Source organism: Balaenoptera borealis (assembly GCF_965194805.1).
Source record: "Balaenoptera borealis genome assembly, chromosome: 3".
NCBI lineage: Eukaryota > Metazoa > Chordata > Mammalia > Artiodactyla > Balaenopteridae > Balaenoptera > Balaenoptera borealis.
The window spans coordinates 44,918,965-44,933,156 of NC_138866.1; the positions used below are offsets into that span (position 1 = coordinate 44,918,965).

The 14,192-nt window shown below is 42.8% G+C and overlaps 1 protein-coding gene across 4 annotated transcripts in view; it reads left to right on the plus strand.

Annotated features, from left to right (window-relative positions):
* The window catches only part of ATG14 (autophagy related 14), a gene marked incomplete at its 3' end in the record, with an annotated part of 43,806 nt that overhangs the window by 20,192 nt on the left and 9,422 nt on the right, over nucleotides 1-14,192 (plus strand). For 3 of the 4 annotated variants that reach the window (XM_082386598.1, XM_082386597.1, XM_082386595.1), the window contains exons 5-9: nucleotides 1,083-1,320; nucleotides 4,155-4,384; nucleotides 5,937-6,054; nucleotides 7,382-7,472; nucleotides 7,552-7,637. In XM_082386598.1, the coding sequence (XP_082242724.1) occupies nucleotides 1,083-1,320; nucleotides 4,155-4,384; nucleotides 5,937-6,054; nucleotides 7,382-7,472; nucleotides 7,552-7,637 (763 nt within the window). Of the gene's footprint in view, nucleotides 1-1,082; nucleotides 1,321-4,154; nucleotides 4,385-5,936; nucleotides 6,055-7,381; nucleotides 7,473-7,551; nucleotides 7,638-9,094; nucleotides 9,186-10,503; nucleotides 14,191-14,192 lie in introns of those variants that run through there. The other variant, XM_082386596.1, reaches the window with a different exon arrangement.

Sequence of the window (14,192 nt, forward strand, 5' to 3'; positions counted from 1 at the left end):
CTGAACCTGCGCTCTAGAGCCCACGAGCCACAACTACTGAAGCCCGCGTGCCTAGAGCCCGTGCTCTGCAACAAGAGAAGCCACCGCAATGAGAAGCCCGAGCACTGCACGAAGAGTATCCCCCGCTCGCCACAACTAGAGAAAGCCTGCATGCAGCAACGAGGACCCAACGCAGCCAAAAATAATAAATAAATAAAATAAATAAATTTAAAAGAAGAGAGAGATTGATTTAGGACAGGTCAGAAATAATTGTGAAGTAGGGAACCTAGCTTAAAATGTGTCAAGAGGAAAGATAATGAGCTTGGTTTTAAACTTATTTGAGGCTCCTAAGTTGTTCCTAGGTGTCTGAGATTTTACAACCTGTTATTGCTACACTAGAGAAGTTTAGCTACAACCTGATCTGTTTGATAATACGTCTTGGGATCTAGAACCTGTAGGACCTTGATAAAAAGAACATCCGTTGGGAAGGACGAGTGTCTGTTTTCTCGTTGTATGGCCAGGCTCTGGTTACGCTTCCAGTGGTTAAAAATGCTGGTGTACGGGAGGTGCTCGCACCCTGCTGGGAGCGCTGCACTCCACTGTGACTTTTCAGGGCTTTGGTCTGTTTCTTTGCTGCATGACCACCTGCCGTGAGATTATCCCTGGACTCTCTGAATGTAGCCCAAGGCACACTTAATAGTTTTCTATGGAAAATCAGGTAGCCAGTGAATTTTTCAAACTTAGATCTCTTTTCTGCCCAACATGGCTGTTCTTCAGTGCTTACTGTAAGAAAGTCAAGTACTTCCTGTGCTAAACTTAAACTTGATAGTCTTGAGTGATGCTCACTGATGTGGATTACAGATGGAGACCCAGAGTCGTTTTAGTGGTGGTCCCCTTTGCTCTGTGTGTAATACCTACTTGAACTAAACTCCCGGTCTCCATGCTTAGTGAACGTCATGTAGTTAATTTTATTGAGGTTTTGTTTTCAGTTTAGACTGCAGGAAGACACTTAATGCTTTGGGGGCAGCGGGGGGCGGTGGTAGTGTGCAGTACCCAGGAGCTATTTGTAGAGCTTATTGTTGGATGTGGTTTATTTATTTTAGATTCTGAAGGCCTCCTCAAAACCAAGGAAAAGAATCAGAAACTTTATACTCGAGCACAACGGCATCAGGAGAAAAAGGAGAAGATTCAGAGGCACAATCGCAAACTTGGTGACCTGGTAGAAAAAAAAAACACTGATTTAAGAAGTCATTATGAGCGTCTGGCAAGTCTTCGGCGGTCTCACATATTAGAGCTCACCTCTGTCATTTTTCCAATCGAGGAAGTAAAGACGGGTGTGAGGTACAGTGAGTGAGTCTTTTGACTCTAGGAAAACACAGGTTCCAAAGATCAAGTATCTTTCAAGTATGTCAGCACCTTTATTGGGCCTCATTCTGGGTTTTCCTGGTAATGTAACTTAAATCTTACCTGCTTCAGCAAACAGTAAACACTGCAGGAAGTTGGGGAGGTGGGGTGGCCAGGGTGGAGGACGGTGGCCCTCGGAGAAGTGAGGCTCAGGCTTGTATACTTGCAGAGCTTCCAGATGAGGGGCAGGCTCACATCCCTGATCAGGAACCATCTCATGTGGCTGCAGGGCCACTTGGGCTGTTCATTAGTCAAATGCTGTGAGGCAGGTTTTTGAGCCTCGAAGTCTTAGTGCCTTGTCTGTTAGATGGGGATAATAAATGCCTACTTCACAGAGAAATCATGAGCTAAGATGGAAGAAAACACCTTGGGGTCTCTTACTTGGTGGGCAGGACATGCTGGCTCTGCCTTTTCCTGGTAACCAGCATGTCAAACACTGGTCGTCTCACTGGCTGTAGTGCACAGACACCCTCAGGAGTCCGTGGGACGGACAGGATGGTGGTTCCCCCCTGGCTGTTCATCAGAGTCACTCAGGAACTTTAGGAAAAGACAGGTTCCAGCAGATACAGCTCCAGCCTCCAAGTTCACCTCATAATACTTTATTTTTTAAACTTCCCCAGATGATGCTGGTGATCATCTAGGTTCTGAAAGTTCTGCTGAAGAGTTTCGATTGCTTTCTGACTAACCATCGGGCTGTTCCAGCTGAGGATTTCCCTGTCTCTTCTGGTTACCCTTACTTTCCGGCACCTTTCCCTGGAACTGGACAGTCAGTGGACTGTTGCTACTTAGGACTTAGTGTTTGCTGCCTCTGCTTCAGTCTTTCCTTTCGTCTGTTGCCAGAGTTGGCTTCCTAAAAGCCTAAAGGTCTGATTGTTGCTTCTAGCTTGACGACCTGCTCTCTGACTCTTACCAAGTAATTTGTCATTAGTAATAGTTAGCAAATATAAAAATAAAAAGGCAGATGCAAAATAGAGAAGAATTCAAAGCTCAGAAATAGACCCCAAGGTGGCATTTTGAATCCGTGGGGAAAAGTTGGATTATCCAAAAATTGGTGTAAAGACAGCTGGCCAGGGCTTTGAGGGGAAAAAGCTGACAGACAGAAACACTCTGTCAAATTAAATTCTGATGGGCCCAGATAGCGATGTTAGAACACATTATAGTAAACAAAGACTAGGATACTGTTCCAGATTTTAGGAGACTAAGGAGACTGACAACTGAATACAAAGTCGCAGGAGAGAAATTGTGGAGAAAATCTTTCTCTTCCATACCTGTACTGTTTAAATCTTGTATGTTAGTATATATTACTATATATCATTAATTTTTTTAAGCTGATAGTTTTGAAGTTATGCCTATCATAAGATTTCTTGTTCATTCACATTTCTTCTCAACCTGCCTTGAGTGGAAGGAGGAAGTAGAGGTACAGCTTAGAACTGGCCACAGTGCCCTCCCCAAGTCCTGTCCGGACAGCCAGTAGGACTGCACTTACGTGCACCTGCTGGCAGAGGAAGAAGGATTGAGAGCCACTGGCCAAGAGGATGGATTCTAAACTTAGCGCAGCACAGAAGGCCCTTCCCAGCCTGTGCATTTCATCCCTCCTCTTCCAACACCACCTCCTGGCACTTCCTTCGTGCCTCCTACAGGCACCCACGCTGTTCCCTCTGCTCCCCAGACACACCACGTTCTTTGCCCGCCTGCACGGCACCTGCCGAGCCTTCTCATTCACCTTCCATGCTCCAGGCCAGCAGTGCTCAAAGTGTGGTCTGGGGCCCTCTCTGGGTCCCTGAGGCCCTTTCACGGGGTCTGTGCAGTCAAAACTATTTTCATAAAAATACTAACACTTTGTTTTCCCTTTTCACTCTGTTGACGTTTGCACTGGTGGCTCAAAAGCCGTGGTGGGTAAAACCTCTGTCTTGACAGATACCAAGGCAGTGACGCCATACTGTAGTAATCGTTGTGTTCCACAGTGTCCTTGCGGTGTACAAAACCAGCCAGTTTCACATCAAGAACACTATTGATGAAGCAGCAGAAATTACTCATTCTATTTAAATTATGTCTCGACCCCTGCGTGCACATGTGATTGTGCCATGCAGCGAGATAGGAGGTCTGCAGAAAGCACATTTTGCTGCATGCTGAAAGCTGCGGTGGCTCAAGGGAGAGCCCTTGAGTGAGTTGTAAGCAAAACTAGTTGGTTTTTCCATGGAACACTGTATCTACTTGAAAGCACAACGGAAAGACGTGGGTATTAAAGAGATTTTTTCAAAAGTCATGATCAGTGCTGCACTGTGCTGTGAACTCAGCTGGTAAACAAATAATGTCACCCTTTGCTAATTTTCTTGTTCTGAAAAATACAGATTTTTTTCATAAAAACATGCTATGTTACATGTAATGGGTTTCTTATTTTTGAATCAGTTAATAATTTAAAATTTTCTCAGATTTCTAATATAGTAAATATTAATAGATGTAACCCACATACAGAAAACTCTTCAGGATCCTCAGAATGTTTTAAGCATGTAAGGGGGGTCTTGAGACCAAATAGTGTGAGAACCTAACACTTGAAGCCCTAGTTCATGGTGCCGTCTTCCTCACATGCTGTGGGCTTCTGTGCCACAGCTGGTTTGACCTTCACCTCTGATGGAATTGCTTACCTCTGTATATTCCAATTAAATTCCTGTCCTCACGTGCATCTTCCCAATGTTCTGCATATCTGCCAAGTAATTGCATACTCTTCAAAACCCAGCCCCTTGACATCCATATGCATCTTTGGTTTTTAGAGATCCCACAGATGTGTCTTCAGAGAGTGACAGTGCCATGACCTCCAGCACCGTGAGCAAGCTTGCCGAAGCCCGGAGGACAACTTACCTCTCGGGGAGATGGGTCTGTGACGATCACAACGGGGACACCAGCATTAGCATTACAGGGCCTTGGATTAGCCTTCCCAACAACGGGGACTACTCTGCCTACTACAGTTGGGTGGAAGAGAAGAAAACCACGCAGGGGCCTGGTGAGAAGCAAGATAGTCTTTGAAAACTTTTATAAATATATTTTTTTAATTGAGGTAAAATTTATATAACAAAACGAACAGTTTTAGAGGAAGCAATTCAGTGGCATTTAGTGCATTCACAGTGTTGTGCAACCATCACCTCTGTCTAGATCCAAAGCATGTTTTTTCACTCCAAACAAAAACTCTGGGGCTTGAAGCAGTCACTCGCATTCCCACCTCTTCCCAGCCCTTGGGAACCACTGTTGTGCTTTCTGTCTCTATAGATGTCTCTTCTGGATATTTCATATAAGTGGGATCATACAATATGTGGCCTTTTGTGTCTGGCTTTTTTTCATTTAGCATAATGTTTTCAAGGTTCATCCACATTGTAGCATGTATCAGCATTTCATTCTTTTTTTTTTTTTTTTTTTAAAGATTTATTTATTGATTGATTCATTACTATGTTGGGTCTTCGTTTCTGTGCTAGGGCTTCCTGTAGTTGCGGCAAGCGGGGGCTACTCTTCATCGCGGTGCGCGGGCCTCTCACTATTCTGGCCTCTCTTGTTGCGGAGCACAGGCTCCAGACGCGCAGGCTCAGTAGTTGTGGCTCACGGGCCTAGTTGCTCCGTGGCATGTGGGATCTTCCCAGACCAGGGCGCGAACTCGTGTCCCCTGCATTAGCAGGCAGATTCTCAACCGCTGCGCCACCAGGGAAGCCCCATTCTTTTTATGACTGAATAATACTCCATTGCATGAATATGCCACATTTTATCTATCAGTGGATGGACTGAAAACATGTATTTTTTTAGACATTTCACCTTTTTGGGGTCAATATTGTTTTATTTATATAAAAAGATCCATTTAAAGAAGTGTATTTAGCCTGTTGGGTCCCATTTTTGTAAGTTTCTAACTTTGCAAAGAACTTTTTTTTATCAGTCCTAAATGGAGATTGAAATACCCCAGTAGAAAGACCCTTTACAACTTCAGTATCTTCTCTTTGGTGGAGAAAGATTATTCATTTAGTCATCCAGCAAGTATTTAGTGAGTATGTGCTTTCTGTCATGCATGGTGCAGGTGCTACAAAGGTGATGTCACCAAGACAAGCGTAGCCCTTTGCCTTTCTGTGGAGAGGAAGGGAAGCAAGTAATGATCAGAGGCATCATACACTGAGTATGGGCTGTGGACGACGGAACCAGCAGCTTCAGGGATGGGGCTACGGAGGAAGGAACTATTTCTCCATAGGGTAGTCAGGGGAGGCCTCTCTGAGGAGGTGACATTTAAGTTGGGCATTAATTGTTTGGATAAATAATACATTATCAGGTCCAAGCAGCTCAGACATCAGTTTCATTTGTGCTGGCTCCATTTAGGCCCATTTGCTTAGCTTACATTCCACTCAGCGAAAATCATAAACAATGAAATATTAATGTCTGGCCATGGACCTTTTATTACTAAAGAGTAAAGCATAGCCATCAATAATGTATTGACAAAACCACAGATCACACAAATCCAGGTTCACTCATGTTTTTGTTGAAATTAAAGCTGTTTGTGTACGGCTCTTGTTTTTACACTTTAGATATGGAGCATAATAACCCTGCTTACACGATCAGCGCTGCCTTGTGCTACGCGACCCAGCTGGTCAACATTTTGTCTCATATACTCGACGTAAATCTTCCCAAAAAGCTGTGCAACAGGCAAGTAATTGAAGACGGTGACGTCATCTTTATCACGGCTCTCTCATGTTCCTATTGTTCTTTATTCTAATAAAAACAAAAACAAGAATTTAAGTATTATCAAGAGAGAAAAGGTCTGACCACGAAATATTGAGATTGATTTCATAAGCCCGATGTGCAAATCTGTGTCATTATCTTACAATTGCACATGACGTCTTTGAAAAGACCATGGAATTCTCCCATGTGAAAAGATAATTTAAGGGAAAACCAGGATATTCAGAGGGCATGCTTATGTGTAAGAACTGGATAAATTATAACACTTCTGTTTTTTTTCTAAATGAAAAACACGTGGTTTAAAATTGTTTTAAATTGTAAAGGTTTATAGTCCACCCAGTTCCTACGAAGACCTTCCTGTCTCCCTCCGGTTGTCCTTGCGTTTCAAGTAAATATTAATGTGTGTTATTACCACTACCACCACCCCCCTTTAAACACAGAAGGTATCATGCCAAACTAAGGTGTTTTGCACCTTGCTTTTTAAATTTGTTATTTATTTACGAAGATTTGTTGAGCACCTGCTATGTGCCAGGCACTGTTCTAGGCACTGAGGGGGTACAGTGGTGATGAAAACATAACCTCTGCCCTTCTGGCACTTAACTTTTAATGGAGAGACACATGATAAACGAACAGGACGGCAGGTGGTGATGAGTGCTCGGGAGACCATTAGAGCAGGTGAAAGAGCGGGCTTGTGAGGGCAAGGAAGGGTTTACCACGTCTGACTGGGCAGGTGTGCAGTCACATGTCAACCTGGGGGAGGCCGGGAGCAGGCCACAGGATCCCTGGGCAAGGAGGAGGGCAGGTGCAGAGCCCGGGGAGAGTGAGAGGACGAGGCAGCAGGGGCAGGAGGCTGCAGATTCTGTGGCGCCTTTAGGGCCATCGTTGGCTTTCAGCCGTCACTCTGCCTAACGTGGATAGTAGCAAAGTTTTTGTTTGTACAGGTATACCAAGATCATACTGGTCTGCTCTGTCCCCTATTTATACTTCAAGGAATAATCTTGTACATTCGTTGTTCTATTAGTGTGCAAGCATTTGTGTAGAGTGAGTTTTCAGATGTAGGATTGCTTGGTCAAAAGATACGTGTGTTTGTAATTTTATGGATGTGGTGAAATTGCTATGAGAGCAGTAGTTCATCCTTAGAAGAGTTTCTGTTAAGTGCAATTTATTAAGAGCAAAGGACATGGGGTATGTTTTGTACTGAACTGTAGTGTGAAGCATACTCTTCAAAATGAACATTTTACCATAGAATTTCTTCAAAAATCACAACTTTACAAATCGTACATTTGTTTTACAGTGAATTTTGTGGAGAAAACCTCAGCAAACAGAAATTTACTCGAGCAGTGAAGAAACTAAATACAAATATTCTTTACCTGTGCTTTTCTCAGGTATGGAAAATAACGCTGTGAGCTAATTTTTAATTTGCTACATGGTTGAAAATATTAATCAGTTTTTTTCTTTTTCTAGCATGTAAATTTAGATCAATTACAACCACTGCATACTCTCAGGAATCTAATGTACTTGGTCAGTCCGAATGCTGAACACCTAGGCAGGTAAGAAGGGTGTTTGTTACTTTTCTCTAAGTGGTGGTGTTACGACGACTTTTAAGTAGAGTTGCTGTATGTGTGGGCAGAGAACAGGGGCCTGATCCCAAGCCCCAAACTCTCCAGAAGGGACAAAGATAACACAGTCCTGTATGGAAGGAAACAAGGGCTAGTCATATTTGATCCCTTATGGTCCTTACATAATCATTTCTCAGAGGAAATTAGTATCAAACATTTTTAACACCTAAAACAGAATAGAAAAACCCTTATATTCCTGGAGTAGGGACTTCTTGTGCTGTCCCTGAAGACCAAAGTCTGTTACTTTGAATCCACATCTGATTCTTTCTTAGCGCTGCCTAGTGTCTCTCCCGATTCTTGTGCATTTTCTTTTGAGCCTGTTCATTCTTTCCCATCATAACAATTATTCACAATTTTCTTTTTGTCACTGAGTCTATCTGGCCACCATTTGTTGGAGATAAAGGGTATGAGAAGTTTATGAGATGAGCTAGTTTGAAATCCATTATCTTAAAAACAGGAGTAAGTAACAAAAAAAGACCAACCAGGACTGGTCTATGGGATCTTTTTAGTCTCTCAGCCCTTAAAAACATAACATAGATGAGGCTTATCTTTGGGACCAAACAAGCACCCATTCTCTGGGTGCTTATCTTTTTCCCTTGCTCTGGGCAGTCTCTCTATACATTTCTGCAGATATGACTCGGTTAATGTATTTGAACTTTTGAAAGAGAAGAAAGAAAAACAAAAGGTGGGAAAGTTCTTTTGGGACTGCCTTCCCCATCATTCATTTTCTTTGACACTGGAACCGTGGCTCAAAGGGAGACCCCCCTCCATGTTGCAGTGAATTTAACCTTGGTAATCTGCCCTTAATCTTGGTAATCTGCCCTTAACCTTGTTTTTTGTTTCTTCTCTTCCTCAACAACCCCCCATTTAAAACCATAGTTAACTTTTCTGGGACACAGACCCCTCTGGGAAAAGCTGTGAAATCTCTCCAGGAAACTGCAGATACACCTAGAATTTTGTGCCATTTTAGAGGGAGTTCATTCTCCTCACCCCAAATCCCATTCATTAGTTTATAAGCCTCAGAAACCTGTTAGAAATCCATCCCGTTTCTAGTGGTTGATTCCTGTGAGTTTGCTTGCCATCCTCTCTATACATTATTTGTAAAGCATTCCACGTTAGGAAATTTATCCTTAATAATAACAGCTAATGTTTATTGAGCCAATATTTATAGACACTGTGCCAACTGCTTTACCTGCATAAGATCAACCTGATAGATGGGAGAAAAGCAATGAATAAAATTCAGTTCCCATTAATAATTAAGGGAAAACAATTAGCAAATTAAAAATAGGTTATTAATAAAGGATACTTACTACAAAACTACAGCAAAAACTACTATACTTAATGACATGTTACTTACATTGATATTTAATAGAACCTTTCCCTTACAGTCAGGAAAAGCCAAGAATGCCTGCTATCACTGCTATGTTAACATTGCTGTGGAGGCCTAGCCAAGGCAAAAGATTTTTACAAAGAAGTAAGGTGTGTTTATATTGGAAAGAAGGTGAGATTGGTAGATGGTGTGATTATTGAACTGGTTATCCAAGAGAACTAAGAAACTCTTAGAAGTGATAGTTCAGTATGGTGCCTAGATACAAGCTAAACGTACAAAGACCAATTGCTCTCTTATATGCCAACAGCAACTAGTTAGAAAATGTAATGGAAAAAAGGTCCCTTTTATTGTAGCAACAAAAAATATAAATTATATAAGAATAATCATTACAAAATATTTGTAAACCTATATAAAGAAAATATGAAACAAAAAAAAAATTATTCAACATGTATTTCCTGAACGTCTGTCAGGCACTGTATGAGGTATGGGACTGAATGAAAGTAAGTCCGATGCCGCGAAGACCCTGAGGATTTTCTAGGACGGGAAGCCTCAGTATGGTAAAAATGCCACTTCTGCCCAAAAGGAAACCTGATCAGAATTTCAACAGATATTTCACTTTGTTAAGCTGATTCCAAAGTTCAACTAGAAGCACAGTCTGAAAGGAAATTTTGAAAAAGAATAATAAGGGATGGGCTTGGCCCGTTTTAAAACATAGTATAAAGGTAATTAAAACCTTTATTATCTGCTGTTAGCATGCAAATAGGTGGAGCAATTAGAGGAAGAAAATAAAGAGGCCAAAAACAGGCCCTTGTGTATGTAGGAATATAATAGATGATAGGGTGGCATGTTGAATCGGATAATAATAGCAGCTCAGTGGTGGTGGGCCAGTTGGGTATTTATATGGGGAAAAGTTGGAATCATACTACATTCCATATGTAAAAATAAATTCCAGATGATATGAAAGACCTTATTACTTTATTTTTTAATAAAACCTGTAAAATAACTAGGAGAAAAGACGATTTTTATAATCACAGGGTGGGGAGAGAATTCCAAGCAAGCTACAAAACCCAAAAACCATAAAGGAAAGGAGTTACACATTTTACTGTGTCAAAACAAAATGTCTCTGGTAAAAGATACCATAAACAAAGTTAAAAGACAAGCAACAGGTATGTTTTGCAACCTTTATAATAGCGGATTAAAATCTAGACTACTTAAATCTTTCAAATCCATAAAAGAAAGATAAACCTAATAGAAAAATAGACAAAGGATTCAGGCAGGCATTTCACACAAAAGAAGTGCAAGTAGTCAGTATTCAAATGGAAAAAAATCTTCAGCCTCAGTCAAGAATAAAGAAATGCACTTCTAAACAGCTTTCTAGTTTTCAACCATCAGTTTGGCAAAAATGGAAAGGATTGATGATAACCCAGTGTTGCTGGTTGTTTAGGAAAACAAACACCTTTCTTTTAGGGCTGGATTTCTTTGGTGGGTCTGAAGTTTTCTTTGAGCTGCCCTCAAGTCAGCTCTCCATTTAGAGGGCTCTGTCCGACAGGAGTACACGTGCACAGCCAGGCTGTGGAGTTCGTGTCTGTGAGCCAGGAGGTCAGGAGGTAAGCCTCAGGAGGCCCCTTTCACACCTGCCTCAGTCAGGATCAAGGCTCTAGAGAGGTTGTTAATAAACCTGGGTGGGACTTCCTGCTTCCATTGAGACCAGCTGAACTGAAGATCCCATCCTGAATGCAACATAAACTTTTTTTTTCTTTGAAATAAATTCAAACTTACAGAAAAAATGCAAAAAATAAAAATAATACAAAGACACATATACCCTTTGCCCAGATTCACCTTTGTTGGTATTTTTACCATGTTTGCTTATCATTTGTGCAGTTTCTCTCTCTCTTATCTTCATATATACACATACGTACACAAAAAACTTTTTTTTTTCTGAACCCTATGAGGATAAGTTACATACATCATGGCTGTTGACCCTTAAATACTTCAATATGTATTTTTTAAAAATAGGGATATTTTCTTGCTTTTAACCACAGTACAGTTATCAACATCAGCAAATTTAACATTGATACAATACTGCCATATGCACATTTTGTCAGTGGACCAAAAATGTCCTTTATAGCACCTCACCCCAAGTACAGGGTCCAGTCTTGAGTTGGATGTTGTGTTTAGTTGCTCTGTTTCTTTAACCTCCTTTAAATCTGGAACATTTTCACAGCCTCATTTGTTTTTCATGACATTACCGTTTTTTCCTTCTTTTTTAGTAGAACTTTTATTCTGATGTTTCCTTGAAATGAGATCAGGTTATGCATTCCAGGCTGGAATGCTGCCTAGGTGAATGTCTCCTGGGTGTCACATCCAGAGGCCCACAGTGGCCATCTGTCCCTCACTGATGATGTTAATTCGATCACCCAGTCAGGATGCCTTCCACCTTCTCCTCTGTACACTTCCTGTGTTCTTCCTTCCTTGCAACTAAGGAGCAGTCAGTTGGGAGATGCTTTGAGACCGTGCAGTTATCCTCATCAGAATTTCCCCCTGGATTTAATATCTATTGATTTTTCTTATCTGATCCAGTCTTTACCATGATTAACACATCATTTTTGTCCAAAGTTTCTGGTTTACAGTAGGGTTCACTCTTGAGGTTGTATATTCTATCATATAATATTTTTGAAATATTTTGCAAAAGAGACTTCCTAAAAGCCAAAAAGAACATTTTGTTGCCTTAATCGATGAGAATAACTCCCTACAGCATCATGAAAGAATGAGTACTCTTGGCTTCAGAGTCCTGAATAAAAAAGATATCAGTTATTCAGCTAAACTGAAGACTGAAGGAATGATTTGAAAATCTTTATTCCCAAAGCCATTAAGTGAAAAGACTTAATTCTTTTGCTAGTTAATTTTGTGTGGGGGGTGTGTGTGGCTTGGGGTGTGCTGGGCAGATAATAGACCTCTAAGCTAGAAGTGACAGGACAGAGGCTGAGTGGAGAAATGTCTTCTCCCACAGGTTACTCGTTGGAACTAAAATTGTTCAGACTGGCCACTTTGGGAATCATTTACTAGTTTTTTCTTTTCTTTCTTTTTTTTTTTTTAACATCTTTATTAGAGTATAATTGCTTTACAGCGTTGTGTTAGTTTCTGCTGTACAACAAAGTGAATCAGCTATACATATACATATATCCCCATATCGCCTCTCTCTTGTGCTTCCCTCCCACCCTCCGTATAGTTTTTTCATTAGAAGTACTTAATTGGGCACTTTCTCCAGGCCAGCCGGACTCTGCCCCATGCAGCTCCAAGCAGAGAACTGGAGTCCCCGTGGCTTCCGGCAGGGAGCTCTGCCTGGAGGGAGTGTCATTTCCCCCCGTGTATCACTCCTGCCTGTTTCCTGGGAAAACCCTTGAAGAGAGGGCCTGGGGGTGATGGCAGTCTCATGGCGAGAGGGACCCCACGAGGAGATCTGGCAGCATCAAATAGGAACAGAAAACAGGCTGTGCCTCTTGGGCTGGCAGCAAGGAAGTGACTGCAGTGGAGGGCTGACCTGGGTCTATGAGGGAGCCTGGGGGGTTTGGGAGATGAAACCTGGCAGCAGATGCTGAGGCCCCCTGGACGGTGGAGCTGAACAGAACAGAATCCAAGAGCTTTGTGTTCAGGAAAAGAGGGAGCCCAGCTAAGGCACTTACATTGTGACCGTTTTTTGGTAGGCAGCTGCCATGAGGAGAGGGGTGGAGGCAGGCTGACCGGAGGAGGTGGGACCCCGGTGAGGAGTGGGGTGGGGGTGGGGTGCAGTGAGGGCCTGAGCCGGGGGGACACAGGGTGGAAAGGGGGCTTATTTGGTCATAGCAGGCGGGAGCGTGAGGGAGGGGGGGAAGAGCCCCCGCTGGCTTGTGTTTTGCGACTGGTTGGCTCAGACATCTGAGAGGCCAACGGGGACTCCAGTGCCTGGAACAGAAATGCTGGCTCTATGCTATTGCTGTGTTTTAACTGGGAAGCAGGGTTGTCTTGGAAGAATGAAGGTTGCTTGACCCTGGGAAAAGGGAGTCAGAAGGTACAGGTCTTGTGAGGTGCACTGGAGGCCAGCGCTAGGCTTTTATCATCATAAAGGCTGCAGAGAAGTTTGCACCATAGACTAAAATGACAGGCTGTACAATTCTAAGTTATTTCTCATGTCTGTTGTTTTTGCTAATGTCTGTCATTTTCCCCAAAGTAACTGTCAGTGAAACTCTTAAGTGAACCAAGGCATCGTGTCCTTATCTTGGGGACAGCAGGGGGGAGGCTGCTGGAGTGATGTGGTCCCACCCTGTAGCTGGCTGCAGGGACACCCCCTGGAGGGGGGCAGTAGGCGGGGTGACCGCCCACCCAGAGGAAATGCAGCCTGGTTCCCCTGAGGCGGGAGCTAGAAAGGGGGCAGGGAAGAGCAGCAGGGGCCGTGTGGCGTGTGCTCACAAGCGTTCCCCGGTGGCCCTGAGGAGCGGCCACAGGGGATGAGGCCTGACTGGGAGGTGATGATGTCATTAGGGACCTTTGGGAAATAAAAATAGTTTCCTCCTGAAATATAGTGCAGAAATATGCACTATTCCAGATGAATATGTTCTAAATAGTTGTATCTCATTCAATGCTGTAAATGTGTCCCTAGAAAATTATGTAATGATATCTTAAAATGCGTGCAGGAGCTTGCTATTGACACTGATCCAAGGAAGCTTTGCTAACATGCATACAACCCTATCATTTAGCCCCTGTGAGTCTTAAGAGTTTAATAATTGGGGGCTTCCACGAGGCAGAGAACACCTGTACAGCTTTATTGTTCCACTGATATGCCCGTGTATGCATCAAGTGACTGTTTTTGTCAGAATTCTCTCATTGGCATGCATGGATACTGTGGTGGTTTGAAACAGGAAATCGTATGTTGGACCATCATGCCTAGTCTCAGCGGATGGCTTTTTTCCATCCAGGGTCTTCCCAAGTAGGTTGAGTTGAGGGAAAGTGTGGTGTGGTGTTTTTTTCATTACTTGGATGGCCGTTATTATTTAGGTAAAGAAAAGCTCGATTCTAGACCAGTCGTGGGTGTGGTGAGGGCTCTGGGCCTGCCGCGCGTCCCATCGGGTCTTATGTTGCAAGAGGGGTGCTTGTCTTAAAGGGGCCCTCACTGTCTGCGC